Genomic DNA, 25,493 nt, shown 5'->3' with positions numbered 1-25,493 from the left:
GAAGGGAAAGGAGAATGTTAGCCGCTTTGAGACTCCTGAAGGGGAGTGAAAGGCGGGGTATAAAGTCCAAACTACTCTTCTTCTTCTTCTTCTTCTTCTTCTTCTTCATCATCATCTTCTTCACACTATACATTTAAAGCACTTTTTTCTCTCCCAAAGAACATCAGTGTAGCTAGCCACTCGTGCGCCTGGTGTGGCATGCGTGTCCTGCAGCTGGGGCAGGATAATTTTTTTAAAAAAACTCATATTTTTGTCATTTTGTCACCCCCCTCAATGATGACACCTGGTGCGGCCGCACCCTCCTTCCTCTGCCACTGCCAAAAATCCTGGAGAATGGAGACCCAATTTCCCCTCACAGAGCTGCAAATTCCTAGAGTTTCCTGCAAAGAAGGATTGTTAAATCTCACTGGGAATTGTAATTCTGTGTGAGGACCAGGGGTCTCCTAACAACTCTCAGTAGCTGCCTCACTTTACCTAATGGTAAGACCACTCACAGTTTCAAGGGTGCTTTGGGAATGGGGATCAAATTAGACTTGGAGGAGAACGTACCTGAGGGGTCATTTGAGGAACCTGCCCCTGCCCCCCTCTCTCTCTTATCCCTTTCTGGTACCCAGCATGGGATACTCATTTTACTAACAGAAGAAGTGATAGATGCCTTCATCTCTGGGATATAGGGGTGGGGAGAATTCCCAGAGAGCCAGTGTGGTGTAGTGGTTAAGTGGGGTAGTCACGTAATCTGGGGAACCGGGTTCGCGTCTCCGCTCCTACACCTGCAGCTGCTGGGTGACCTTGGGCTAGTCACACTTCTCTGAAGTCTCTCAGCCCCACTCACCTCACAGAGTGTTTGTTGTGGGGGAGGAAGGGAAAGGAGAATGTTAGCCGCTTTGAGACTCCTGAAGGGGAGTGAAAGGCGGGATATCAAATCCAAACTCTTCTTCTTCTTCTTGGGGAGGAAGGAAAGATACATTTATTTTCCATTGCAGAATGGAGCCAGCCTCTTCTCAGTGGGGAAAACCAAATGCTGTTCTTCCAGTAAGATCAGATGTGGGCAGCTGTAGAGAAATTCCACTCTCTTGGCTGCCTGTTCCAAAGCACAGTGTCCAAAAAGAGTAGGCTTGCAATGTTGTGTACCCCCCCCCCTTTCTGTTTCATGCAGTGCCTGTCTTTCTACTCTCCCTGCTGGGCTTTGCAGATGAGGTGTTGAAATATTAAAAGACTCGTGCACTTGAGTTCTTTGGAAAGTAAGGAATGCCTTGTTTTCCATTGCTGGCAGGCTTACAAATGAGAAAGCCACAAGGCAAACCAGAGGAGATGGTGCGTGGTGACAGGCATGAGGTCGAATCCCAGCAAAATCCAGCCTTCTGAAATGTTTCTGAACTCTTTTTGCAAGGATCAAAGCTTGAACTGCTGAGGATTTTTGAAGAAGGGAGATCCTTTCCTTCCTAGTCCATCAGAGTAAATTTCCTTTGGAAGGGAGACTTGCAGAAGTTTCCCTCAGAAACATTGCCCTACATGCCCCATCCACTTACACTAGGAATTGAAACTATTAAGTAAGTCTGCACCAGTATTCTCTCATTTCCATTTTGGGGTAGATGTTCACTCCCAAAAAACACTTTGAGTGAATACTCAAATTTTAAACATTTTATGCAGCGCCATGTCCCCCTGGTTGTTGCTTCAGCACAGTTTTCTCTTTGGATGGTTTTCTTCCTTTCTGGAACACTCACATGGGTGATCTCAGCTGGTTGTCGGTTGCCTGATGAACAGGGTGGTTTTGCAATGCTACATAGCCAATCAGACTCAACTGTGTGCCGAAAGCACAAAGAGCACTTGAAGGCAAATGAGAGTTAAGAGCAAATGGGGGCAATGTGCATTAATAGATAAACAAGAGTGTGGGGGGGGCACTGTTGAAAAAGGGAGGCCTTTGTCGGAACTGGCAAAAATATTGTAAAATATTTTAAAATATTTAATCATAACTCAAGTACAGTCGTTCCTTGGATCCCAAACGCCTTGCAAGTCAAATGTTTTGGCTCCCGAACTCCGCAAACCCGGAAGTGAGTGTTCCGGTTTGCGAATGTTCTTTTGAAACCCAAACTCCGATGCAGCTTACATGGCTCCCGATTGGCTGCAGAAACTCCCTTCAGCCAACCGGAAGCCGTGCCTTGGTTTCCAAAAGTTTTGGAAGTCAAATGGACTTCCGGAATGGATTCCATTCAACTTCCAAGGTACCACTGTATTCGGCAACAACTACAGTGGTACCTCGGGTTACAGACACTTCAGGTTACAGACGCTTCAGGTTACAGACTCCTCTAACCCAGATATAGTACCTTGGGTTAAGAACTTTGTTTCAGGATGAGAACAGAAATCGTGCTCCGGCGGCGCACCGGCAGCGGGAGGCCCCATTAGCTAAAGTGGTACCTCAGGTTAAGAACAGTTTCAGGTTAAGAACGGACCTCCGGAACGAATTAAGTTCTTAACACGAGGTAGCACTGTAATCACAAAGATCATGCAAGATTTGCATGTTGAAGCATTATTAAAAATGCAAGTGCAGCTAATCAATGCAAGACATCAGAATTGTCCCAGAGTTGGTGCTGGAGCCTGCCTATCTCCCTTCTCTGCCTTCTCCTTTTGGAGTCCTTCTGTTCTTCAGTGGCCTGGTTCTCACATCACACTTTGACAAAGTGCAGCAAGGTAATTTTACACTGCCAGCTTAGTTGGGCAAACATTTCGTCTAAAATTGCTCTTGTATGTTGAAAGCTTCAATTTGACCTAACATGTCAATCCCTAGTTAAATCCACTTTGCATGCAAAAGCTCCCCAGGTCAGTCCCATTATCTCCTGGTAATGCCAGGGAATCCCCCCCCCCCCCAAAAAAAATCAAAAATCCGGAGAGCATCTGCCAGTCAGTGCAGACACCACCAAGCAAGATGGACCAATGGCCAACTCTCCATGTTCCTAGGTCATGTGAATACATGAAATGCTGTAGAAGCTCAGATTCTTCTGTAGTTTTCTCTTTCTTGAATGGAACAGAAATGGTGGTTCTGTTTTGGTTTTCCCTCCAGAAGCCCAGGTAGCAAGTTTCTCCCAGAGGGCAGAGGAGAAACACAGAGACAATATTCTCCAGCACATCCCACAAACAAGGGCTATTAAAAGCAGCATAGATGGTAGCTGATTCTTCTTTTTTTACAAGCGCGGAAAGGAATGTGCAACTTCCCTGGCTGATGTGGTCTTTGCTGAGACAGCAGTAGCCTCATGCTGGCATTAAAAAGGTGCAGGCCATTGATTGTTGGGAAGAAGGGGCCGGTGGGGGGGGTGCATCTTTTAAGAAGACAAAAGATCTGTGCATCCACCAGCCCAGAAAGTTCCCTGATCCCAGCAACATTTGCTGCGTTCCTTCCCTTGCTGTCAGCCACAGTGCCCATCAGGACTCCCTGCTCCAGGCAAAATGCCATGAGCAAATGAGGACAATATGAAACTGCTGGCATCAGAAATTGGCACACATGCAGCTGAACAATGGCCAGTCCTAATGACCTGTCAAGCATGCCATTACTTGCCCTGGAAATCCACAGTAATCTCCAGTCAAGCAAAGAACACCCTTCTCCCTATTTCTCCCTATTGCATTTATTCATCTGTTTCAACTGAGCAGTGTGCAGGGAGGTTGCAAAGGATGCAAAAGACAAAAACCGGTTAAAGCTAACTGTGAAATGCCTCCTGTGTGCTTTGCCGTTACTGCAATGAATGTGCAAAGGGGTTTTCTCGGTGGCTGCTGCACAACTGTGGGAACTCCCTTCCCTTGGAGTCTCATCAAAGTCTAATCCTCAGTGTTCTCAGTTCCTTGAGGAAAGTGCTTAAGCGCCTAATTGTTCATGTGAAAAATCACGGAGTTGCAAGTATTTGATACAGTGTTGATATATTTTTATGCCACCAGTGCCCCTGGCAACCTGGCACACTGTTCCATTGTAAGTGCAGACCTCAGCACTGGTGAGGCTGCCCTGGTCAGTTCCATGCAGGGCTTGTGCTGCGTATAGTAATATAATAATGATAATTTATTATTTATACCCCGCCCATCTGGCTGGGTTTTCCCAGCCACTCTGGGCAGCTCCCAACAGAATATTAAAAACACGATAAAACATCAAATACTAAAAACTAAACACCAAAACTTCCCTAAACAGGGCTGCCTTCAGATGTCTTCTAAAAGTCAGATAGTTGTTTATTTCCTTGACATCTGATGGGAGGGCGCCACTACCGAGAAGGCCCTCTGCCTGGTTCCCTGTAACCTCACTTCTCGCAGTGAGGGAACCACCAGAAGGCCCTCAGAGCCATAGCTGTCAACTTTCAGATTTGAAAATAAGGGATCAGCAGCCTCACCTGTCCTGGGGACAGTCTATGGGATATCTAACAATCCGGGATAGCAGCGGGAAACTGCGCTATCCCAGGAATTTCCCGCAAAGAAAGGGAAGGTTGGCAGCTATGCTTGGAGCTGGACCTCAGTGAATGATGGGGTGGCTGAACGAACAAAGGCTGAATGATGGGGGTGGAGACTCTCCTTCAGGTATACTTGGCTGAGGCAATTTAGGGCTTTACAGGTCAGCACCAGCACTTTGAATTATGCTCGGAAACTTCATAAGGATAGAACGGAGATGTTGCTTCAGCACAAGGCCTCCTCAGACTGAGCTTTGAAACAGAAGCAGTTGGCTCTGTCTCGGTAGCTGGCTCTGCCTTCACTCAGAGGGGGGCTCTTCATTAAAGAGCCATCCTTCTTTAGCAGTCATTTGATCCAACGGAGTAGGGAAGAATAAGGCAGAGTTGAGGAGCCTCCTGGCCAAATTTGGCCCAGCATAGGCCTCAGGAGGCTGTTTTCTCCAGACCACGCCCATCTCCCCTCACCAGACGCCATATGAAGCATGAGTTGCAGAGGTAAATAGGGTGGATTCCTTCCGCAGGAACTCAGTGACACAACTGATCCCTTTAGAAAGCATAATTTCTAATGATTCGCTTACAACTCTGAGAGAGGGTTTTCACCCACCCACACAAATGTGCTGAAAAAGCATTCAGCCAAGCGCCAGCAGACTCCTTTGCTTCCGTTGCACCACGTATGTCAGTGTCCGATGATCTGTACACCCATCCCTGTCTCAATTTTCAGCCCATGTAGGTGAGCAGAACCATTGCTTACATCCAGCGGACATCCCTCTGTGAGGGACAGAGATAGGACTGCCTCAGTGCTGTGTGCGTGCCACTGCAGAGTCTGGAAGTGCCAACGCAAGGAGAGTTCTCAGTCCATTGCAAGTCTTCATAAAGCTCCGTCATCATAACGACAGGTGCTAGGCAGCCAATGAATAGGCCTGTCTCTTAAGCTGAAGAGATACAGATGAGGGTTACATCAGTTTTAAAGCCCTTCACCAAGGCCTTGGAAATTCCCAGGAACTCTAAATACTCATGCAAAACAGGAACCCGTTGCCTGTAATTTGAACCTCACATGCATTGGCATCCACTTGGGAACTGGGGTGAGGGTGCAAGTGGCAGTACTCAGTCGACCAAGCAACTGGAGGTAACAACGGGGGTTCTGCGGCTTCCAATTGGCTGTAGGAGCTTCCTGCAGCCAATCAGAAGCCATGCTTTGGTTTCCAAACATTTTGGAAGTCAAACGGACTTCCGGAACAGATTCCATTCGACTTCCAAGGTATGACTGTATCAATAATAATAATAATAATAATAATAATAATAATAATAATTTATTATTTGTACCCCGCCCATCTGGCTGGGTTTCCCCAGCCACTCTGGGCAGCTTCCACAGAAACCAAAAATACACTAAAATGTCACACATTAAAAACTTCCCTGAATTTACAGTATTTTTCGCCCTATAGGACGCACTTTTTCCCCTCCAAAAATGAAGGGAAAATGTGTGTGCGTCCTATGGGGCGAATGCAGGCATTCGCTGAAGCCTGGAGAGCGAGAGGCATCGGTACGCACCGACACCTCTCACTCTCCAGGCTCCAGGAAGCTATCCGCAAGCCTTGCGCACCCGGGGGGAGTTCCCCCGGGTGCGCAAGGCTTGCAGGCGGCAGCCTGCAGCGCGGAGCACGGGGCGCCCTCCAGAGGACGCCCTGTGCTTCGCGCAGGTGTCGGCAAGCCTCGCACACCCGGGGGATCTCCCCCTGGGAGCGCAAGGCTTGCGGGCTGCAGCCTGCAGCACGGAGCACGGGGCGCCCTCCGGAGGATGTCCCGTGCTTCGCGCAGGTGTCCGCAGCCTGCTGCCCGGCGCGTAAGGCGCCCTGAAGCAGAGCGCTCCTTGCGCCGGGCAGACATCGGCCAGCCCCACAAGCTCGGGGGACAGCAGGGAGGCGCAGCGCCGCCATCCCACTGTTCCCCGACCTGGTTTTGGGGGGGAAATAAAGGGGGGGAAATTTCCTTTATTCCCCCCCCCAAAATAGTAGGTGCGTCCTATGGGACGGAGCGTCCTATGGGACGAAAAATACGGTAATAATTCCTGCCAGATAGTAAGGAAGGGTTGCATATAGGAAGCACATGACTCCTTTACTGAAACAACTGCATTGGCATCCGGTTTGCTTTTTGACATAATTCAAAGTGCTGGTGACAACCTTTAAATACCCTAAAAATAGGTTGGGACTGGGTATCTGAAGGACTGCCTTCTCCCACATGCCTGCCAATAGCGGCCATCTTAGGAAGCCCTCCTGTGGCTCCCAGAATTCCCTGAAATATGCTTGGTTTGGATCAGGGAGAGGGCCATTTCCCAGCTCTAGAGCCAGCGAAAAGTGGTTGCTCAGCAAGCCACAGGTCTTCGCTATATGCCATGGGGTCAGGCTGAGCCCGCCCCCTGGTGACCTAGGAAACCATCGCTGAGGCTTCCCCGTCAGATCTCAGCGGGAAGGGAGAACATCAGCCCGCAATGGCACCCACCAGAGAATGTGAGCAGACCTCTGAGCTAGATGGACCTGTGCACTGAACTTAAAGTGCAATCCTATACATGTCTACTCTGGAGAGCCAGTGTGGTGTAGTGATTAAGAGCAGTGGACTCGTAATGTGGTGAACTGGGTTCGCTTCCCCGCTCCTCCACATGCAGCTGCTGGGTGACCTTGGGCCAGTCACACTTCTCTGAAGTCTCTCAGCCTCACTCACCTCACAGAATGTTTGTTGTGGGGGAGGAAGGGAAAGGAGACTGTTAGCCGCTTTGAGACTCCCTAGGGAAGTGATAAAGCGGGATATCAAATCCAAACTCTTCTTCTACTACTCAGAAGAAAGCCCAGTGGAGTTCAAGGGGCATTCCCCCAAAGTTAAGCCTTTCCCAACCTAGCAGCCTCCAGACACTTTTGGATTACAAACTCTCCCCAGCCAGCATGGCAGTTGTGGTGGGAGCGGTAGACCAAAACATTTGGAGAAGGGCACCATGTTGGGGGAAAGGAGGCTTGCTTGGTACGAAGCAGTTTCATACGGCTTTAAAAGGCATTGTGGCAACCAGTCATTTCCCATAAACATAATGTGCAGAGATGAGACAAGCCATGCCTTGAAAGCATTTGAGTGCTGTCACGAACATGAAAGCCGGACTGAAGAACAATATTGACTCGACTGCCTGTCTGGTTCTCTCTCTCTTGCTTTTTATTCTTCTCGTGGCCCTGTTTTCTTTTAGCTGCTTTCATTTATATAATGGTTCCATTCTCTCCCCCCCCCCCGCCCCCCACAGATTCCAAGGTTGCTCTGAAATGAAGCGATGCTCTGGTGTAAACAAGTTGCAGGCAGACCCGCTTAGAAAAATTCCTGGGATAGGATTTCAAATAAATCTTATTTCATGGGGCTTTGGAAAGCACATAGGGACTGCAAAGGAAGCCAGAATCCTGCCACTTCCGGGGTTGGGGGTTGGGAGTGGGAAGAGAGAAGAAGAAGAAGAAGAAGAAGAAGAAGAAGAAGAAGAAGAAGAAGAAGAAGAAGAAGAAGAGTTTGGATTTGATATCCCGCCTTTCACTCCCTTTAAGGAGTCTCAAAGCGGCTAACATTCTCCTTTCCCTTCCTCCCCCACAACAAACACTCTGTGAGGTGAGTGGGGCTGAGAGACTTCAAAGAAGTGTGACTGGCCCAAGGTCACCCAGCAGCTGCATGTGGAGGAGCAGAGACGCGAACTCGGTTCCCCGGATTAGGAGCCCACCGCTCTTAATCACTACACCACACTGGCTGGGATGGTGGAAAGAGCCTTCTTGAAGAAAGTCCTTCTCTGGTCGTCTGTTGCCTGCAAAACTGTCACTGTATAGCTGCTCTGGACCACAGCGAGGATACAGCTATGGCTTCATGGTCTTCTTATAGGATTCTTGGAGACATTTGGTTGCACCTCCTGGGATATAGGATGCTAGACTAGATGAACCTTTGATCTGATCCAGGAGAGCTCTTGTAGCCTCTTTTTATTAGAGACTTGTGAGACTTCCCAGTTCACTCGTTTATTTGTATGCCACTTTCTCATGGAATTGGCTCACAAAATAACAAACGAATATTAGCAACAATGAAAAATTATCATGTCTGCAAGGTAAATCCCAACAAAAACGAATCCATACGATATTGTATGAAACAACACAAATAAGGCAACCTAATTTGGCAGCTTGAAACTAAAGAGGAGATGCAAATAGGAGTAGAGATATTTCATCCCCTAATACTACTTTCACTGTGATGCTGAAGGAAACAAAGGCAGGAGGGAAGCCATTCACAGTGACTGCATCTTCTGGCTTTCTGTAGGCTGGTAGGGCTGGGGCAGATTTGCAATCAAAAAGCAACCTACAATTACTAGGAAATCTGCTTGGGTCAAATGTGCCTCAGAAGTATATTGTATGGATTTATCCCATGGGTAGGCAAACTAAGGCCCAGGGGCCAGATCCAGCCCAATCGCCTTCTAAATCTGGCCCACGGATGGTCCAGGAATCAGCATGGTTTTTACATGAGTAGAATGTGTCCTTTTATTTAAAATGCATCTCTGGGTTATTTGTGAGGCATAGGAATTTGTTCATTATTATTTTCTCTCTCCAAAATATAGTCTGCCCCCACACAAGGTCTGAGGAACAGTGGACCGGCCCCCTGCTGAAAAAGTTTGCTGACCCCTGAATTTTATCCTATACCAGGCTATAATATAGAATTTAACTCAGGAGCAGTGAAATCCATAATTAGGGGTATGGCCATGGGCTCCCAAAGGTTAAGCGGCTGTTTAGAAGATTGCTGTGTCCTGTGCCATCTGGCCAAGTGATCGTCTTTGTGGAAATCTGAATTCTTGCTTGCTCCATTTGCTTTTAATGCTGGAAATGAGAAATCTCAGGGAAACATGCTCCACAGGTCTCAGAAAGGGTTTTGAACATTTTACGACTGCAGAGTGTGAGTCAAATGGTGGTTTCATGTCAGTCCAGCTTGATGGAGTTGGTGGTTGAATCAAAAACTGGAACTCTTCTGCTAATTCTAAAAGTTCTGCTTGCTTTGCACAAGTTCCAGATAGTTCAGACACAAGTTGGGCTGCAACCTTTAATCAATAAACGAATCAAGTTAATCTATAGTTGATTAAATTGGCAATCCATGTGGCTGGAAATGTAATTTAGATTTGCCCGCAGTTGTTATGCTAGGTTGGTTCTAGAGCATTACTGTGAAATGCATGAAAACAGAAAATATGGCCACTCTTAACAATGGGTGGGCCAGATCAGGTGATACCCCATTCCCCTAAGAGTGTTGCTTCATTCTAGTCGGCCCAATTTGCCTTTCTTAATTTATCTTACACTCATGTAAATATCTGTTTTAAAAAATAAAATAAAATAACCCAACCCCAATCTGTTTGGCTGAATGCAAATTTATTTAGACTGAATCCTGTAATGGGCTGGTTAAATGAAAATAATAGAAGTCTTATAACTGGTTGACATCTTTAGTGTCATGCACACAGTGGCGTAGCGTGGGGGGTGCAGGGGGGGCCGGAGGCACCGGGCGCAACATCTGGGGGTTAGGGTTAGGGGGCGCAAATCCACGGGTTAGGGGGCGCAAATTACTTGCCTTGCCCCGGGTGCTGATAACCCACGCTACGCCACTGCATGCACAAACCCATCCTGTCCGCAGTTCTCTGAAGTCCACCCAGTATCCCAGAGTACACCTCCTTGTGAAGGCACTAATGACATAATCTACTCATTCAGCAAACTCTAAACCAGCCAAAAGCTCCTGTCTTTGCCAAGGCTGACTTCAAAATAAATGTGGACTCTCTGGGCCAAGCCAGAATTACAGGAGGGAAATTAAAAGTACATTTTCTTTTGGGAAGATGAAGCTCTGTGTTGTCAGATATTTTTAGATGTTCGTATGTCAAAAAACACCTCTCCCAGCATGCTTCAGACTTAACAAGACTGTGCTATGATAGCATGTTTGTAAGATTTTAGGAAAACTTAATTTTAGTAAAGTAATTTTAGTAATTTTACTCAAGTTGGAAAGTTGGATGACAACTAACAAAGCTAATAAAAGCTAGGGGTGCTTTGTGTGTGTGTGTGTTTTAATAATAAAAGCCAGTGCAGGGACTCACTATAGTAATAACTAAAGCAGCAATCCAAAATATAGTAAGCCAGCAGCATTTATGATGGCTTAAGTATGCCAGATCCAAACTCTGTTTAGGAGTGGGAATACTGGCTGGCTGAGCTGGCTAAAACCAGGTAGAGGCAAAACAAGCCATTAAAACAGAGTTTGACTTTTTCCGCCATCTTTTTTTGTGACTGAGCTGAGCGGAGTTAGGGTTTGCAAGCTGCCATGATCCTCAAACTTTTTAAACAGGGAGCCAGTTCACTGTCCCTCAGACACTGTTGGGGGTCAGACTATATTTGAAAAAAAATATGAACTAATTCCTATGCACACTGCACATATATTTTTTTCTTTAATTTTTTTTAGGGGGCCTCCAAGAGAGTGGGGCCCTAAGCTATTGTTCAGCTTATACGTACATCCGGCACTGGTGGGGTGTGTTGTGCCGGATTTGTGGTGCACCTGTGGGGTGAAACTAAGAAAAAGGGATTTGGGTGAGGGGGTGTGAAGAGAGGTTGGAAGCACTTGTGGCGGTGCCAAGAATGGCGAGAAGGGGGTTAACGGAGACCCTGGCAAAGAAGGAAATGCCCAGATGGCAACAGAAATGCAGCAAAGCGCCTCCGCCTGAGTTCATGAAATGCAAAAGCGGCCTTCGGCATGTATATCATGCATGTAAATCTCTCCCTGTCCTGGGCAGCGGATGTTTGGGGAGGGGGGCGATGGAGGCAGGCAGGCTGGGAGAGGAGGGCCATAGGCCCATTAGACAGCGGCGGGTTCAGCAGTTTCTGGGCAGGGCGGGTTCAGAACCCTGGCAGGCCGGATTCGGCCCACGAGCTATAATTTGAGGACCCCTGGCCAAGACCAGCAATTTGCAACTGAGAATCGTGGCACCTTGCAAGATTCTGCTATATCCGGTTGCAAATGCCATCCCCGCAGAAGGTATATGAAGAAGTGTGCATGCACACGAAAGCTTATACCCAGAACAAACTTAGTTGGTCTCTAAGGTGCTACTGGACATTTATTATTATTTTTTATATTTTTCAACTGTGTTGAAGACAGCCTAGCTAGGAGGGTTTGAGAAAGTTGCTGCCACCTAGTTTCAACTAGTTTCAGTTCCTTCATTGGCAAAATTGGGTGGCATGGCAACTTTCCTGTTTTAACCATTCGTTTTGAAGCCAAATGGAAAGTAAATGTGATCTACAACTTGGGGTTCTTATGACATTGGTTTGTGTTGTTGGCATCCATCCATCTCAAGAGACAATGAAGTACTTTGTGTGTGTGAAGGTAATCAGTCGACCATTGCTCTAGGTTGGTGTTGACAATGTGTGTTTGGTGCTATGCAGAATAATAATAATAATAATAATAATAATAAATTTTATTTATACCCCGCCCTCCCCAGCCAAAGCTGGGCTCAGGGCGGCTAACAACAATAAAAACAATCCAACATTCTAAAAACTTTTCACCATAAAATCAATCAGAAACAAATTGATGGCAACCAGCAAGCAGGACCCTGTGCAGATTGCCAGAGGAGGGGGTCAGGCTGCGCCCTGACCAAAGGCCTGGTGGAACAGCTCTGTCTTACAGGCCCTGCGGAAAGATGTCAAGTCCCGCAGGGCCCTAGTCTCTTGTGACAGAGCGTTCCACCAGATTGGAGCCACAGCCGAGAAAGCCCTGGCTCTAGTTGAGGCCAGCCTAACCTCTCTGAGGCCTGGGACCTTCAGGATGTTTTTATTTGCAGACCGTAGATTTCTCTGTGGGGCATACCAGGAGAGGCGGTCCCGCAGGTACGAGGGTCCTAGGCCGTATAGGGCTTTAAAGGTTAAAACCAGCACCTTAAACAATTGCAGGGTTCCTGCCCATACAGAGAGACAGTTATTGTGCCATGTTCTGGTGATGGTGCCTGGAAGCAAAACATTTTGCCCCTTACATGCCCCTCCAACCCCAGCCGTTCTCAGGAGAATTTTGCATCTTCCTCATTCAGCTGCCTTTTCTATCAGGAACAAGGAGCCAGAGGCCGCTGTCATGCCGAGATCTTATGACTTACTAGCATTTGATCTTAATAAAACGGTCCTGACAAAGTCGGATGCCAAAACCCAGTATCTAGAAAATGATATTTGCAGAAACACATAGAGAGCTGCATTATCTTTCCCTCCCCGCTTCCCCCGTATGTAGTTCGCAAAGTCCATAAACTGGATTTGCAGACAGGGATGCATGTCTTGGGTTCAGGGCGAATGATGAAGAATCTGCAAATGAGTTTGTTCAGAAAGCTTGTTGGAATGGGACAAAAGACAAAAAGAACAAGTGCCAAAATAAACATTTCTGTGTTTGATTTTGAAGGCATGGGGGGGGGGCCTGGGGGGAGGGATTCTTTTTCTAATTGAAATAGTTTCTGAGCTCTGTCATCCTGACAGCCTAGGCGTTTCACATCGCTGCCAGAATCAAATCCAACCCTCCAGTAATCAGAGAATCCCATGTGTCTGTTTCCGGGGGGTTAGGGGAGAGAGAGGGAGAGAGCTATAGAAAGCTGCAGAGAGGGACATTGACCCAGTTCTGGGTATATTTCAGTACACATTCTGGGACGGGCGCTTTGCTTTCTTCTGTGGGAGATCCTGCACTAACAGTCAGTCCTTCCAAGTCCTGACCTCTGCGCTGCTTGACTGCAGGAACTTTTCACAGAACTGATTTTTCTCCGGAACTGCAAGGGGAGGGAGAAGACGGGAAGAGCTAATGAGCGAGCAGACTGACTGTCTGCCTTTCTTCCTGAGGAGGTCTGGTTGGTGATTAAGGTTGGAACTAGATGTTAGGAAGAAACAAGGGGCTGCCATCAAAAATGGCAACCTCATGTCAAGTTGCCTCCTCCTCCCCTTCCCCATAGTGTGCAATAATAGCAATCTGTGACACGCCGATCCTTGCGTTGTACATTTCCTCCATCTCCAGCAGCTGGGGGTATAAGAAGGCAGCAATTTCCATTCCAGCCTGCGTTCGTCACAGGCAGCGCTTTCTCCATTCCGCTGCAGTTCGGTTTCCGCCAAGCTATTTGTCTTACGCCTAATAATTAATGCAACATAGCATTCATCTTGGTGTAAAGGAAATGTCAGAGTTATGTAAAAAGAAGTCATTGATTCTGCATCACTTGTGGACTTAAAAAACAAAAAAGATTTGCTTGAGTTGCTTGCCTGAGTTCCAACTTGATGTGAGACAAACATGCAAACTTCAGCAATTTCTGCTCCCTGTTCCATTTCCACTGGAGTTCTCTCATCAGTAGCAGCCAGTGTTGTGGAGAAGCAGGGACAAGAGGGGGCCTCTGACTACAAGGTCACACTGTTTGTCCAGCCTGAGTCTCCAGATATCGTTGGGCTGCAAATCCTATCATCACTGACCATTGGCCATGCTGCCGGGTGTTGATGGGACCCAAAGTTAGGGAAGGCTGATCTGGCCCAATATCAATAGCTGGCGACAGCACTTCATAGTCTTTGATATATTTCCACACCACCCACAATCTAATCCTTTTAATCACAGATGCCAGCCATTGAACCTGGAACTGTCCTTCATGCAAGGCACATGCCCTACCAATGCCTTTCATTCCTTCCTCTCCCCACATCATAAGTTTCCGTGCATTTAGTTTCTCACATTATACACCCTGCTTTTCATCCATCATGGATCCCAAGATGGCATGCATTTTAACCATCCGGGCCCTTACCAGACCCAATCCCAAACACACTTGGTGTTATGTACTGAAGTTCTCACCCTGGGCCAGCAGGGGGATACTGTAGATAGTTATGCAAATAAGGGATCGAAAGTGACGTTCAGTGATTGGATAGTTTTAGAAAATTGTTACAGTTACGTTGTACTGGAGCTCTATATAAGCAGGCTGACTGAACCCTTCAGTTCAGTTCTGTTCTGGCCTGTGAATAAAGAAGAGCTGTTTGAAGAATCACTGTGTCGTCTGATATGTTCACCCACAACTTAACACTTAGCGTCTTCAGTAATGGGGTGGCAAGACATTGCAGGGTAGAGGAGAGAAGGAAGGTGACACAGGATTGCTATGGCAGCTTGTCTGAAGAACACAAGAATTCTCAGGCTGAGGGCCAGGATTCTGTTTCCAACAGAGGCCAGAGAGATTTGCAAGATGGACATGCTATCGCCAGCCAAAATCATGAACAGATAAACTCCCTTTGTAAGTGGAAGTTCCTTTCAGCTGGCCTGTTTTAAAGCCGTATTTAATAGTTTCTATTCTCTCTAGCGCCAGCTTTATGCTCAAGCTGACCTCCATTCCATGTTGCCATATTACCCTCCAGGGAGAAAGGCAAATGGCTGACTGGAACATCTCACCACAGGTTCCTCTTTCAAAGGGCCAGCCTAAAAATTGCTGACACCGTCGAGCACAGAGTTCCCCAAAGGTTCCAGACTCGTGCGAGAATTTGGCTTGGACCTGAAAACCCAAACTTTAGCTGCACGGGGCTGCAAGTTTCAGTCAGTCACTGGGTGGGATTAGTCAACTAAAGCTTTAATTGCAGAATTTGAAAGCATGCTAGTTAAGTCACATAAGACACTCGCTTTGTCGAACGGATTCTGTTTATTCTCCAAAACGAGGGGGGGGGGGTAAAAAGGATTACCGAGTTCAGACAATGAAAACTCCCAGCTACATCAATGCTTTGTTGAAAGATTTCAGTACTGCTGATGTAATGAACAAGCTTACATGTAGCTCTTGGCTCTGCTATTATTAACAAGTAGGTGTGGTTAAAATCACAGCTGAAGAATGCCAACCGACTAGGGCAGCAGGGAGTGTGTTGCTGAGGTGTTGGAGTGCCTGCTCAGTGCAGGCAAAACTACTGCAAGGCAACAGAGGTTTGCAGTGGAGAGGAAACAGACAAGGATTGCTCAGCAAACAAAACAGTGCGGAGAAGGTTACTGGAAGGTAGAAATTTTGAAGCCAGTGCTCTGGCCCTCCAGATGTTGCTGGATTGCAGTTCCCATCACCCCTGTGGCCATGGGCCATGTCAGCTCAGGCTAATGGAAGAGTCACGCCCTCTCTCTTTAAAATGTTATCTCATGGAGAGAAACTGTCACCTTATTTCAGGATCCTCAAGGGAAAGGGGCTTTTTTTTTATTATTATTGAGATGTTGCAGAATGTAATATATGCAAATTTAATCAGTTAAAAGCCAAACAGTTAATCAGCTAAAAGATCTTGGTTGACAGCCCTGCAATTTATGACCAAAACAATGCCTAATTAATATTTATGCAGCTATCTCAAAGTGAAAAGGTCTTTTTGGATCGTTTCTCGAACACTATTTTCTGCTTTTTAAAGGGATTGGCCTTTTTCAAGGGAGAACTTGTCTGTGTAACATAACATTTCTTCTTCATGGCTTCAGCTCTGCTAATGTTGTGTGGGTGGCTCACCTCAAAGTAAGGCCACATCCTTGCATTTAAAGCACCACTCTACCACATGAACAGTCACAGCTTCCCACAAAGCATTCTGGGAACTATTGTTTGTTAATAATGTGGAGAGTTGTTAGGAAACCCTCATTCTTCTCATAGTGCTACATTTTTCCAGAGTGGTTTAACATATATCCATTTTCCCAGGGGACTCTGGGAATTACAGCGTTGTGAGGGGATGGTCCCAGGATGCTTTGGGTGAAGCCATGATTGTTAAAGTGGATTAATAATGCTTTGATTATATGGTGCTGATGTGGCCCAGTAGTCCCACATATAGGAGCTCACCCAATTCTTATAAAAGCCTATCTAAAAGCACAGAATTGTGAGCCAGAAGCTGCTCTATCTTGTCCTGACAATATCCCCAAACAGTGCTTAATTGCCATATATTCCCATAGTACCATTTGCCACTATAGTACTATTTTTCACCACCACCATTTTGTGTGTGGTGGCAGCAGGACCTCCCTAATATCTTCTATGATATCAAAGAATCACAGCAATCACCTACTGGGTTCCACAGCTTCGGAAACAAGAAGTGTAAAGGTTGTCCCCAACCCTTTCTTCCTTCTTCCCTTGCCACAAAGCAATTCCTCCAAGACCTGTAGGATGAATTTCCATTCCACGAGGGCTATAGGTTGAGAAACGGAAGCCGGAAACTGTGGGATCAAGCCAAGGTCACCCACTGGCTACCCAAGTGAACAGAGGTTTGATCTCACATCTTTCAGATGGCAGCCCGTTAGGTATTTAATAGGCCAGACCTGTGATTACTGTGTGTTGGCATGGCGTTTTCACGTTTATCGCCACAAGTATTGCACAAACATTGCTAGAGTGGATCATGCCTTGTCCCTCGTGTGCCTGTGCACTACTGCCCTCTCCTGGACAGGAACAAAACTGCTCCTCTTCGTATCACACACATATTATACAAAAGGCCTCTTTTCAACTTCCAGTTTCCATGGTGAAAAATCCGAATATGGTATGGACTTGTACTTGTGCCTGTTCTCAGGTCAGGTACGCATTATGGCAAGAATTTTACAGTGGATCTTCATGCTCCAAATGACTTGCAATTAGTTGGGGTGGGGCATAAATCCTTCCTATGGTACAAATATAGAACTAGTATATAAAGGTCAAGCCTTTTGCTTGTAAAATGAATAGAAAGCTAAATACCACCCAACATATTGGGATCTAAGGCTGATTTAGTCAATATCTCCAATAACTCCAGATGTGCTGATATTACCATTCTCAAATCCCTCACACAGTCATACATGCAGTAACCTTTCAAAGCCATTCATTCAGACTTTGCTGCTGTAGCCAAGAACAAGTTTCATCACAGTGGTTGAAAGGAAGGGGGGGGGGACTAGCAATTCAGAGGCTTTTGAAACCTATTCTTTCTTCTTAAGCAGATTTTCAAGCTTGTCTTCCAAAGCACGATAGCTGCAAACCATAAAAAGGTTGAAAGAGAGAATCTGACAAACTTGACCAAACTGTGGACTTACAGAAAACATATTGAAGACTGAGTGCATCACATGGACCATATGACACACCCACACACCTGTTCTAGAAGCTTCCTATTTCTGTTTTCCATCATGAGTCACCAGAAAGCTCTGATTGCTTTTATAAAGTGAACACTGCACACTTAAAATGGATTAGATGGTTTAAAATTCCGACAGGATCCTGTATTTTTAATCCTTAAGATGAATTTTGCAGATATAGCAAAAGCAACAGGCAAACTAATGGCTATTGCTGCTTGAATCTTCTTCACAGTAAGGAAATATATTATTTCCTTTTGAAAATCACTTATTTCTTCTCACATCACATCTGACCAGAAGGTTACATATGTATCTATGTGAGGTAAAACCTGAGGAAATATTATCACTCCCATTGACCAATCTTTACATTTGCATATGAAAATTCTCACACTGCTTTCGGAAATTTTCAATTTGTGCATGGATACTCAAAGAACATTATCATCATCATCAAAATTTGTATACTGCCTTTCAGCTGAAGATCCCAGGGTGGTTCACAACAGAAAAATGCAGGATGAGAATACAAAATACATAAGAAAATAAAACCAATAAATAAATAAATAACCCCCCCCCCCCGTCACATTTAAAAAGCCATAAAATGTCAATCAGCCAAGGGCCTAATTATAAAGAAATGTTTTCGCCTGGTGCCTAAAGATATGTAAATGAAGGCACCAAGTAAGCCTTCCTGAGGAGAGCATTCCACAAACAGGGATCCATCACAGAAAAGGCTTGTTCTCTTGTTGTTGCCTTCCCGACCTCTCATGAAGGAGGAACGCAAAGACGGGCCTCAGATGATGATTGCAGGGTCCAAGTTGGTTCCTATGGGGAGAGTTGGTCATTGAGGTATTGCAGTCCTGAACCAGTTAAGGCTTTACAGGTCAAAACCAGCACTTTGAATTGGGCCCAGAAACTAATTGGCAGTGCAGTCAGGCCAGGATCAGTGTAATATGCTTAAACTGTCTTGCTCCGTTGAGCAACCTGACCACCGAATTCTGCACTAGCTGAAGTTTCCAAACCCTCTTCAGGACTGCCCAATGTATAACACACTGCAATAATCTAACCTAGAGGTTATCAGAGCATAGACAACAGAAGTTCAGCTATCCCTGTCCAGATAGGGGTGCATCTGGGCCACCAGCCAAAACTGATGATAGACACCTCATGCTACTGAGGACACCTGGGCCTCAAGTGACAACAGAGGATCCAGGAGTATCCCCCAGGCTACAAACCTGCTCCTTCAGAGGAAGTGTAACCCCATCAAGAGCAGGCAATCTCCCACCCATCTGGTCTAGGGAATTACCCACTAACACTGTCTCAGTCTTATCTGGATTGAGCTTCAGTTTGTTGGCTCTCATCCAGTCCATTACTGAGGCAAGACATTGGTCGAGCACTTCCACTGTCTCAACTGCAGATGTAAAAAAAAAAAAAAAAGTAGAGTTCTGTGTCATAAGCATATTGCTGACAACGTACTCCAAAACTCCACATAACCCCACTTAATGGTTTTGTGTAGATGTTAAACAGCATAGTTATGTTTACATAAAAGTTAGTTATTTTAAGTTAAGAATTAATTTTATAGTATGGTGGTAGATTTGGGCTTGTGGTAAGGCTAACTGTTGTCAGGGCTCTGCTTCTGTTTGGATGATGCAAAATTCAACTGAGTGAATGAAGGAACAAATTATTTTCAGTAGCTTTCAATTACTCAGCTCTGAAGCGACTGTTGGGTGCATTCTGATGAATAAGGAGACATGTTGGTCATTTTTAGTATAATGTTGCTGTCCATTCCAAAAGTTACTTATCTATGGCATAGTTTTTTTGGAAGGAAGAATCTCATTCATATTTTGAATTTTCAGATTGCTGCAAAAAATTCATTTTGGTTTTAGCATCTTCACGTATGGCCTGAATAATGTGTAGTAGCTGGGGGGAAATGCATGAAAATGCAAACAGAAAGCAATAGCAAATGAACATTTAGATACAGCCATGGTAAGAGTGGCCAATGACATGGAATAGAGAGTACCTAGAGTCTGCCATTGCTGATGGCTGTCTGAGGAGGAGGAGGGTTTCCTTGCCCTTTCCAGCAGCTGTCTAAGGCAGCAATGGAATCAAGGGATTGGCACGAAGTGCAGACTACCTAAATACACCTCCTTTGATGGAGCTCAATGGGGATAGTCACCCAGTAGCCCCTGTCCCATCATACCAGTCCCCATCCTTTGTACCGTCTAAGTAATGAAAAACACTCAGTAATGTATTAGGTAAAGGTAAAGGTACCCCTGACCATTAGCTCCAGTTGTGACTGACTCTAGGGTTGCGGCGCTCATCTCACTTTATTGGCCAAGGGAGCCGGCATACAGCTTCCCAGTCATGTGGCCAGCATGACTAAGCCGCTTCTGGCAAACCAGAGCAGCGCACGGAAATGCCGTTTACCTTCCTGCCAGAGCAGTACCTATTTATCTACTTGCACTTTGATGTGCTTTCGAACTTCTAGGTTGGCAGGAGCTGGGACTGATCAATGGGATGTCACCCCGTTGCGGGGATTCGAACCGCCGACCTTCCAATCGGCAACTCCTAGGCTCTGTGGTTTAACCCACAGCACCACCCGCGTCCTCAGTAATGTATTACATATACACAGTTACACTGCCTTTGTAGAGATACAGCATCACAGGTCAAATAGCCATGTTTGCAGTCCAATACCATTGAAGAAATGAACAGAAACTGCAGTCTTTAATTCTTTTTCTTTCCCCTCCCCCTTGTTTCCAAAAGGACTCTCTGCGGATGGTGGGGCCAAGCGGCAAGAGCATCTCTCTCGATTTTCCATGCCTGATCTAAGCAAAGATTCTGGAATGAATGTCTCTGAGAAGCTGAGCAACATGGGGACCCTGAATTCCTCCGTCCAGTTCAGGAGTGCCGAGTCTGTCCGGAGCCTACTTTCCGTTCAACAGTACCAAGATATGGAAGCCAACCTGCACGACCTCACTAACCCCATTGGGTACAGGGACACACCGTCCCGCGGAAGGATGCACCAGAGCTTTGACTATGACGGTGGGATGCCAGGGAACAAATTGGCTGGGCAGGAAGGTGCCCGGCATCCCCCCATGAGCGAGCGCACCCCAAGACGAACTAATCTCCGCGATGACGACCGGCGGTATCGCCCCCACAGGCCCCGGCGGTCCAGGCGGTCCCGCTCAGACAACGCCCTTCACCTCGCCAGCGAGCAGAGCTACAAGTTGAAAGAAAGGCCCTCTCTGCGAGCCAGGGAAGACTACGACCAGTTCTTGCAGCAGAGAAGTTGCCGAGAGACGGCAGAGCAGGGCGCACGGAGAAATCTGTACGGCCAGTGTCCTAGGACCGTATCGGACCTTGCTTTGCAGAACCACTTTAGCGAAAGGTGGGGACCCTACTTTGCTGAATACGACTGGTGCTCGACGTGCTCCTCCTCCTCCGAATCTGACAACGAAGGCTACTTCCTCGGGGAACCGATCCCGCAACCCAGCCGCCTCCAGTACGTCACCGGCGAAGAGCTCCTTCACAAATACGGCTCCTACAGCATGCCGAAGTCTTCCACGCTAGGTGGTCGAGGACAGTTGCACAGCCGGAAAAGGCAAAAGAGCAAAAACTGCATCATAGCATAACCGCGTTGCCCAAGCACAGTGTTGGAGAATGTAACTACTTCATCAACTTGCACTGTTGTAGGTCTTAAAAGTGCTTTTCATTGTAAGGGAAATACCTGGCGAGCTGGGAGCTGTAATGAGGAGGTCATAGACAAAGGGTCTATAAATAGTCATAATCGTTGGCATGGTGAATATGTTTTGCACATTTTATTTTGGGGACGGAGGGAGGGATAAAATTTATTTTAGCATGTAATCGTCACAAATTTACCTCCTTCCCACAAGTAGCTGCCACCCACTTAATACACAGTTCACCCTCATCTTTTAAGTTGCCATTGTTTTCTATAACCAGCAGTTAGCTTCTAGTTAATTTTCTCTCTCTTGATTTTTCATTTTTCATCACCTGCTTTTGGCCATTCTTCTGCCAGATTGTGTAAGTTATTTCCATTATTGTTCTGTAAATGCAAAGAAAATGAGAGTTTGGAGAAAAATATTTTTGTATTTTGTAATATCAGAGGAATTTCTGTATCTTAGGAGTCCCTGGGAAACTCATGCGTATCCATCATGCTTTTCAGCTAGAGCTAAACGAACAGAATTTCAGAACCTTTTCTCTTTTGCCATCAGATTATTTTTTCTGGATCAGCAAGGCTTTCCTTTCTTCACCTGCTCTAAAAGCAAAAGAGCCTCTTATAAATTCATTAGCTCTTGCGGAGGCCTACAGGGTTGCTTTTAAATAATAATAATAATAATAATAATAATCTACTAACACTTGCATTTTATGTTATTCTGTAAAACAAATACAGGCGTCTGTTACCGAAACGAAATAATAAAAAAAAATACGTTGCTGTTTTTCCAACGACATTTAAGAAAAACCCATAACCACCAAATGTTTGGAAAAAGAACCCAGGTCTAAGAAGGAAGTTTACATCTATTTGGAGAGGGCTGGAGTCGCTTAAAAAAAAAAATTCAGCTACTTTTGGGAGGATAGACCAAAACAGTTGTAAATGGTTCAGTTGTGTGGTGTCAGCATGAACTTGTTTTGAGTATAGAATTGTTTTCTGGTGCTCTAGTTTCCTGGCATTTGTTAACTGCTGTTCATTACCAATAGGTAACTTCAACACTGCCTTCTTCTGAAATTCATAATGAAACGAATACATCCTAATCATGTCAGACTTAAAGCCTACCCTTGGGAGATAAACACTTCAAACCCATTACGAAGGCAGTTTGAAGGGCCTATCCTCAGGGTAGAATGGCGTCCATTCTTTGGAAGTAGAACAAAGCAACAACAGCTTCAACATGGTAGTTATATACATAGGGCTCAAAGTGTACTGTGTGCTATGGTGGATGTGATTTTTTTCTCTGTATGCTTTAAACAATTGGGAGATTGACACCCAGATGTGTTCTATATTGTTTTCAGATGAGACAGTGGGAAAGAAGGAAATTCTTTTTTTCTTTTTTTTCCCTTTTGGTTGTTGTACTTTTTACTACAGGGCTGTAAAACGGGTTTCAGTAGACCCCCAGCTAAATAGGATCTTGCCAGCTTACACCACCTGTGGAGAACTGGGTGGCTCTGTTAGAACAAGAGTCAAGGGGAATAGATGGCAAAACCCAAATTGGTGTGAGTGGAATGGGGCAGACAAACAAACAGACAGGTGTGGGAGCCCTGAGTCTCCAGTTGGACCTAAGAAATGGGGTCTTTGGGCCTGCTCCAGCTCCACTGTGGAACAGGCCTTGGATCAATGTACTTGTAACGCTGAGGGAACAGATGGCCTTGCCTATTGGAAAGCAGTGACTTGGAAGGAAATCTCAGATACAGATGTATCCATAGCACAGCTAAGAATCTTTTTGTTGTGCATAAGGAGAATGTGATAATTATGATTTTTTTTCCACACAAAAAAAATAAAGAAAGAAAAAGAAACAAGGTGATGTATAAAAAGAAAGACTTTCTTGGCTTCGATGAATGAACATATTGGCCCAAACAGAAAATATATTGGTGTGTGTTTTTTTTACAGTAGATTCTATTCGCTGTCATCTCATTAGGGGGTATATGTTTATTTCCTTTTGACTCATTTTATGCTCAGTGGAATAGAACCCACAGTGTCTGCTATCATTCTGATGTGCCCCATTGACATCTCACAAGAACACAGTTCCCAATGCATTTCAATGCAACTTAAGCACACAAAGCTGTCCATAACATATAAGAGACCAAAGGAACTTGTGTGGGCTGCAGGTTCACCTCATAACCCCTGGATCTTGGGAATGGCAGTACAGTCTGCAGTAATCATTTGACTTACGCTCACAGGTGGAAACATCCCATTTTGTCCATCACACATTGTTAGCTAGCCATGGTTTGTACAAACTGCCACTTCCTGTGTTGCCTTTTCACTTATTGGACAGAACCATGATGACCATGTTAACACCTTAAATGGATTCGAAATGGTAGACATAAATGGGAAATTTAGAGGGGAGGGAAACCTAGATATGGTTTACTAAGTGTATAAGCATGATTTATTTAGGCTGGGGTGGACCCTGTGTCCCTACACACATTGGTCGACCCCAGATCTCATTTTCCCTGACCATTGGGCATGCTGGCTGAGGCTGAAAAGGGTTGGCAGTCCAACGACACCTGAAGAACCACCCCTGATTTATGCCCTGGTCAAATTAATCAGTACTTAAGTTTGTTTTAAGGTATTCGGGCACCAAGAAGTTGGCATATTACTGTATTTTTTGCCTTATAGGACGCACTTTTTCCCCTCCAAAAATGAAGGGGAAATCTGTGTGCGTCCTAAGGGGCGAATGCAGGCTTTCGCTGAAGCTTGGAGAGTGAGAGGGGTCGGTGCACACTGACCCCTCTCGCTCTCCAGGCTTCAAGAAGCTATCATCAAGCCTGGGGAGCCCGCAGGAGTTCCCGCAGGGCTCCCTAGGCTGCGGATAGCAGCCTGCTGCCCGGAGCACGGGGCGCGCTGAAGCAGAGCACCCCTCGCTTCGGGCAGATATCCGCAGCCTAGGGAGCCTGCTGCCCTTGTTTTTCGCCTCTAGAAACTACGGTAGGTGTGTTTTTAAAAGCTCGGGCTTCCCCCTCCCCAGCCCCGCGGCTGGGGGGGGAATAAAATTTGTTTTCTTTATTTCCCCCCCAAAAAACTAGGTGTGTCCTATGGGCCGGTGCGTCCTATAGGGTGAAAAATACGGTACATATTAGGCCCAAAGCAACTAATGTGACTGAACCTCCTGGAAAGCAACGAGACTAGTACTACTACTATTAGCACTAAATTTTATTTATGAAACATTTTATATGAAAAATGCAGCCTGCATTGAACTGTACTACAAGTACATATCCTAACTACATTTTATGCATTTGTTGTTTAAATGACCATTTTAAGAATAAGATCTTTAAAAATCCAGTTTATCAAGGTGTGACTCAATCAGACATGATTTGAGGATCGCTGTCTCTAAAGCTGCAATTCTCTGCCTGCTTACCTGGGAGCAAACCCGTTGAACTCAACAGGGCTTGCTTCTGAGTAAACATGCATAGCATTAGGCTGCAAAACCCTTAGGTGTCTTTAATGTGCCGTTTTCAGATAACCAAAGGAATGGTTTGTATTTTGGAGGGAGTTGCATATGCATAATACCTTTATCGGTAGTCCATAATTGCCAATAATTACATATAATTACTTCTTGAAATTACATACAGATTGTTAATTGGGGACAGATCGTTAACTGGTGTTAATCAGCATATTCCAGAGAGGTGTAGAGATTCATGGCAATGCATCAAGGAGAGGAAAAACACGCATGTGCTGAATTTGACAACCGTCACTCTCTGATGCACTGGTGAAACCCCCCAAATACCTGTGATTCCACCCTTAACTTCCTAAAAGTTTCTATAGCAATTTTAGATGTTAATGGCGTCAGTCAAAGAAAGAAGGAAGCAACCAAGAGTTGGCAACATGTTGAATCCTTTATCTGTCTGAAGAACAGATTAAAATGTGCGAGTTGGCAGGTGGAATCAATGTACTAATGCCATGGGTAGCTCAACACCAGATACTATTGTGTGGGCAAAGGCTACATATAATCTTAATATTCCGTGAAGCCAACAGCTCAATTCTGCACAGGCCTCTTGAGAAGTAAGTCTTACTGAGTTTCAACAGGAACTACTACCAGATAAGCATATAGTGCAGCCTACCGAACACAGTAAGACTTCCAAGTAATGATGCCATGGTTGGTCAACAAGATGTATAACGCTGCTTATATGAAGCCCAAACAGGCTGGCTGGTCAAGTGAATTCAGAAGGCCAGGGCAGCTACCTTTGACAGGGCAAGTCAGTCCCTGAGTGTGGGCCAGTTGTGGGCCATCATTATCAAGTCATCTTATCAGAAAACCACCTAAACAAGTGTTTGTCTCTCTCTGTGTGTGTATA

At 45.6% G+C, this 25,493-nt stretch overlaps 1 protein-coding gene across 2 annotated transcripts in view; it reads left to right on the top strand.

Moving 5' to 3' along the window:
• PRICKLE2 (prickle planar cell polarity protein 2) overlaps positions 1 to 21,929 on the top strand; it is a 254,848-nt gene extending 232,919 nt beyond the window's left edge. For both annotated transcript variants that reach the window (XM_083424929.1, XM_083424930.1), the window contains one exon: positions 20,235 to 21,929. In XM_083424929.1, coding sequence (XP_083281055.1) covers positions 20,235 to 21,103 — 869 coding nt within the window. In that variant the 3' untranslated portion in view covers positions 21,104 to 21,929. The remainder of the gene's footprint in view (positions 1 to 20,234) is intronic.
• Positions 21,930 to 25,493: the final 3,564 nt, after the last annotated feature.

Source organism: Podarcis tiliguerta, assembly GCF_965153285.1.
Source record: "Podarcis tiliguerta genome assembly, chromosome: 2".
NCBI classification, from domain to species: domain Eukaryota; kingdom Metazoa; phylum Chordata; class Lepidosauria; order Squamata; family Lacertidae; genus Podarcis; species Podarcis tiliguerta.
Note: the sequence above shows the minus strand (reverse complement) of the source record. Positions and strands in the feature narration are given on the sequence as shown.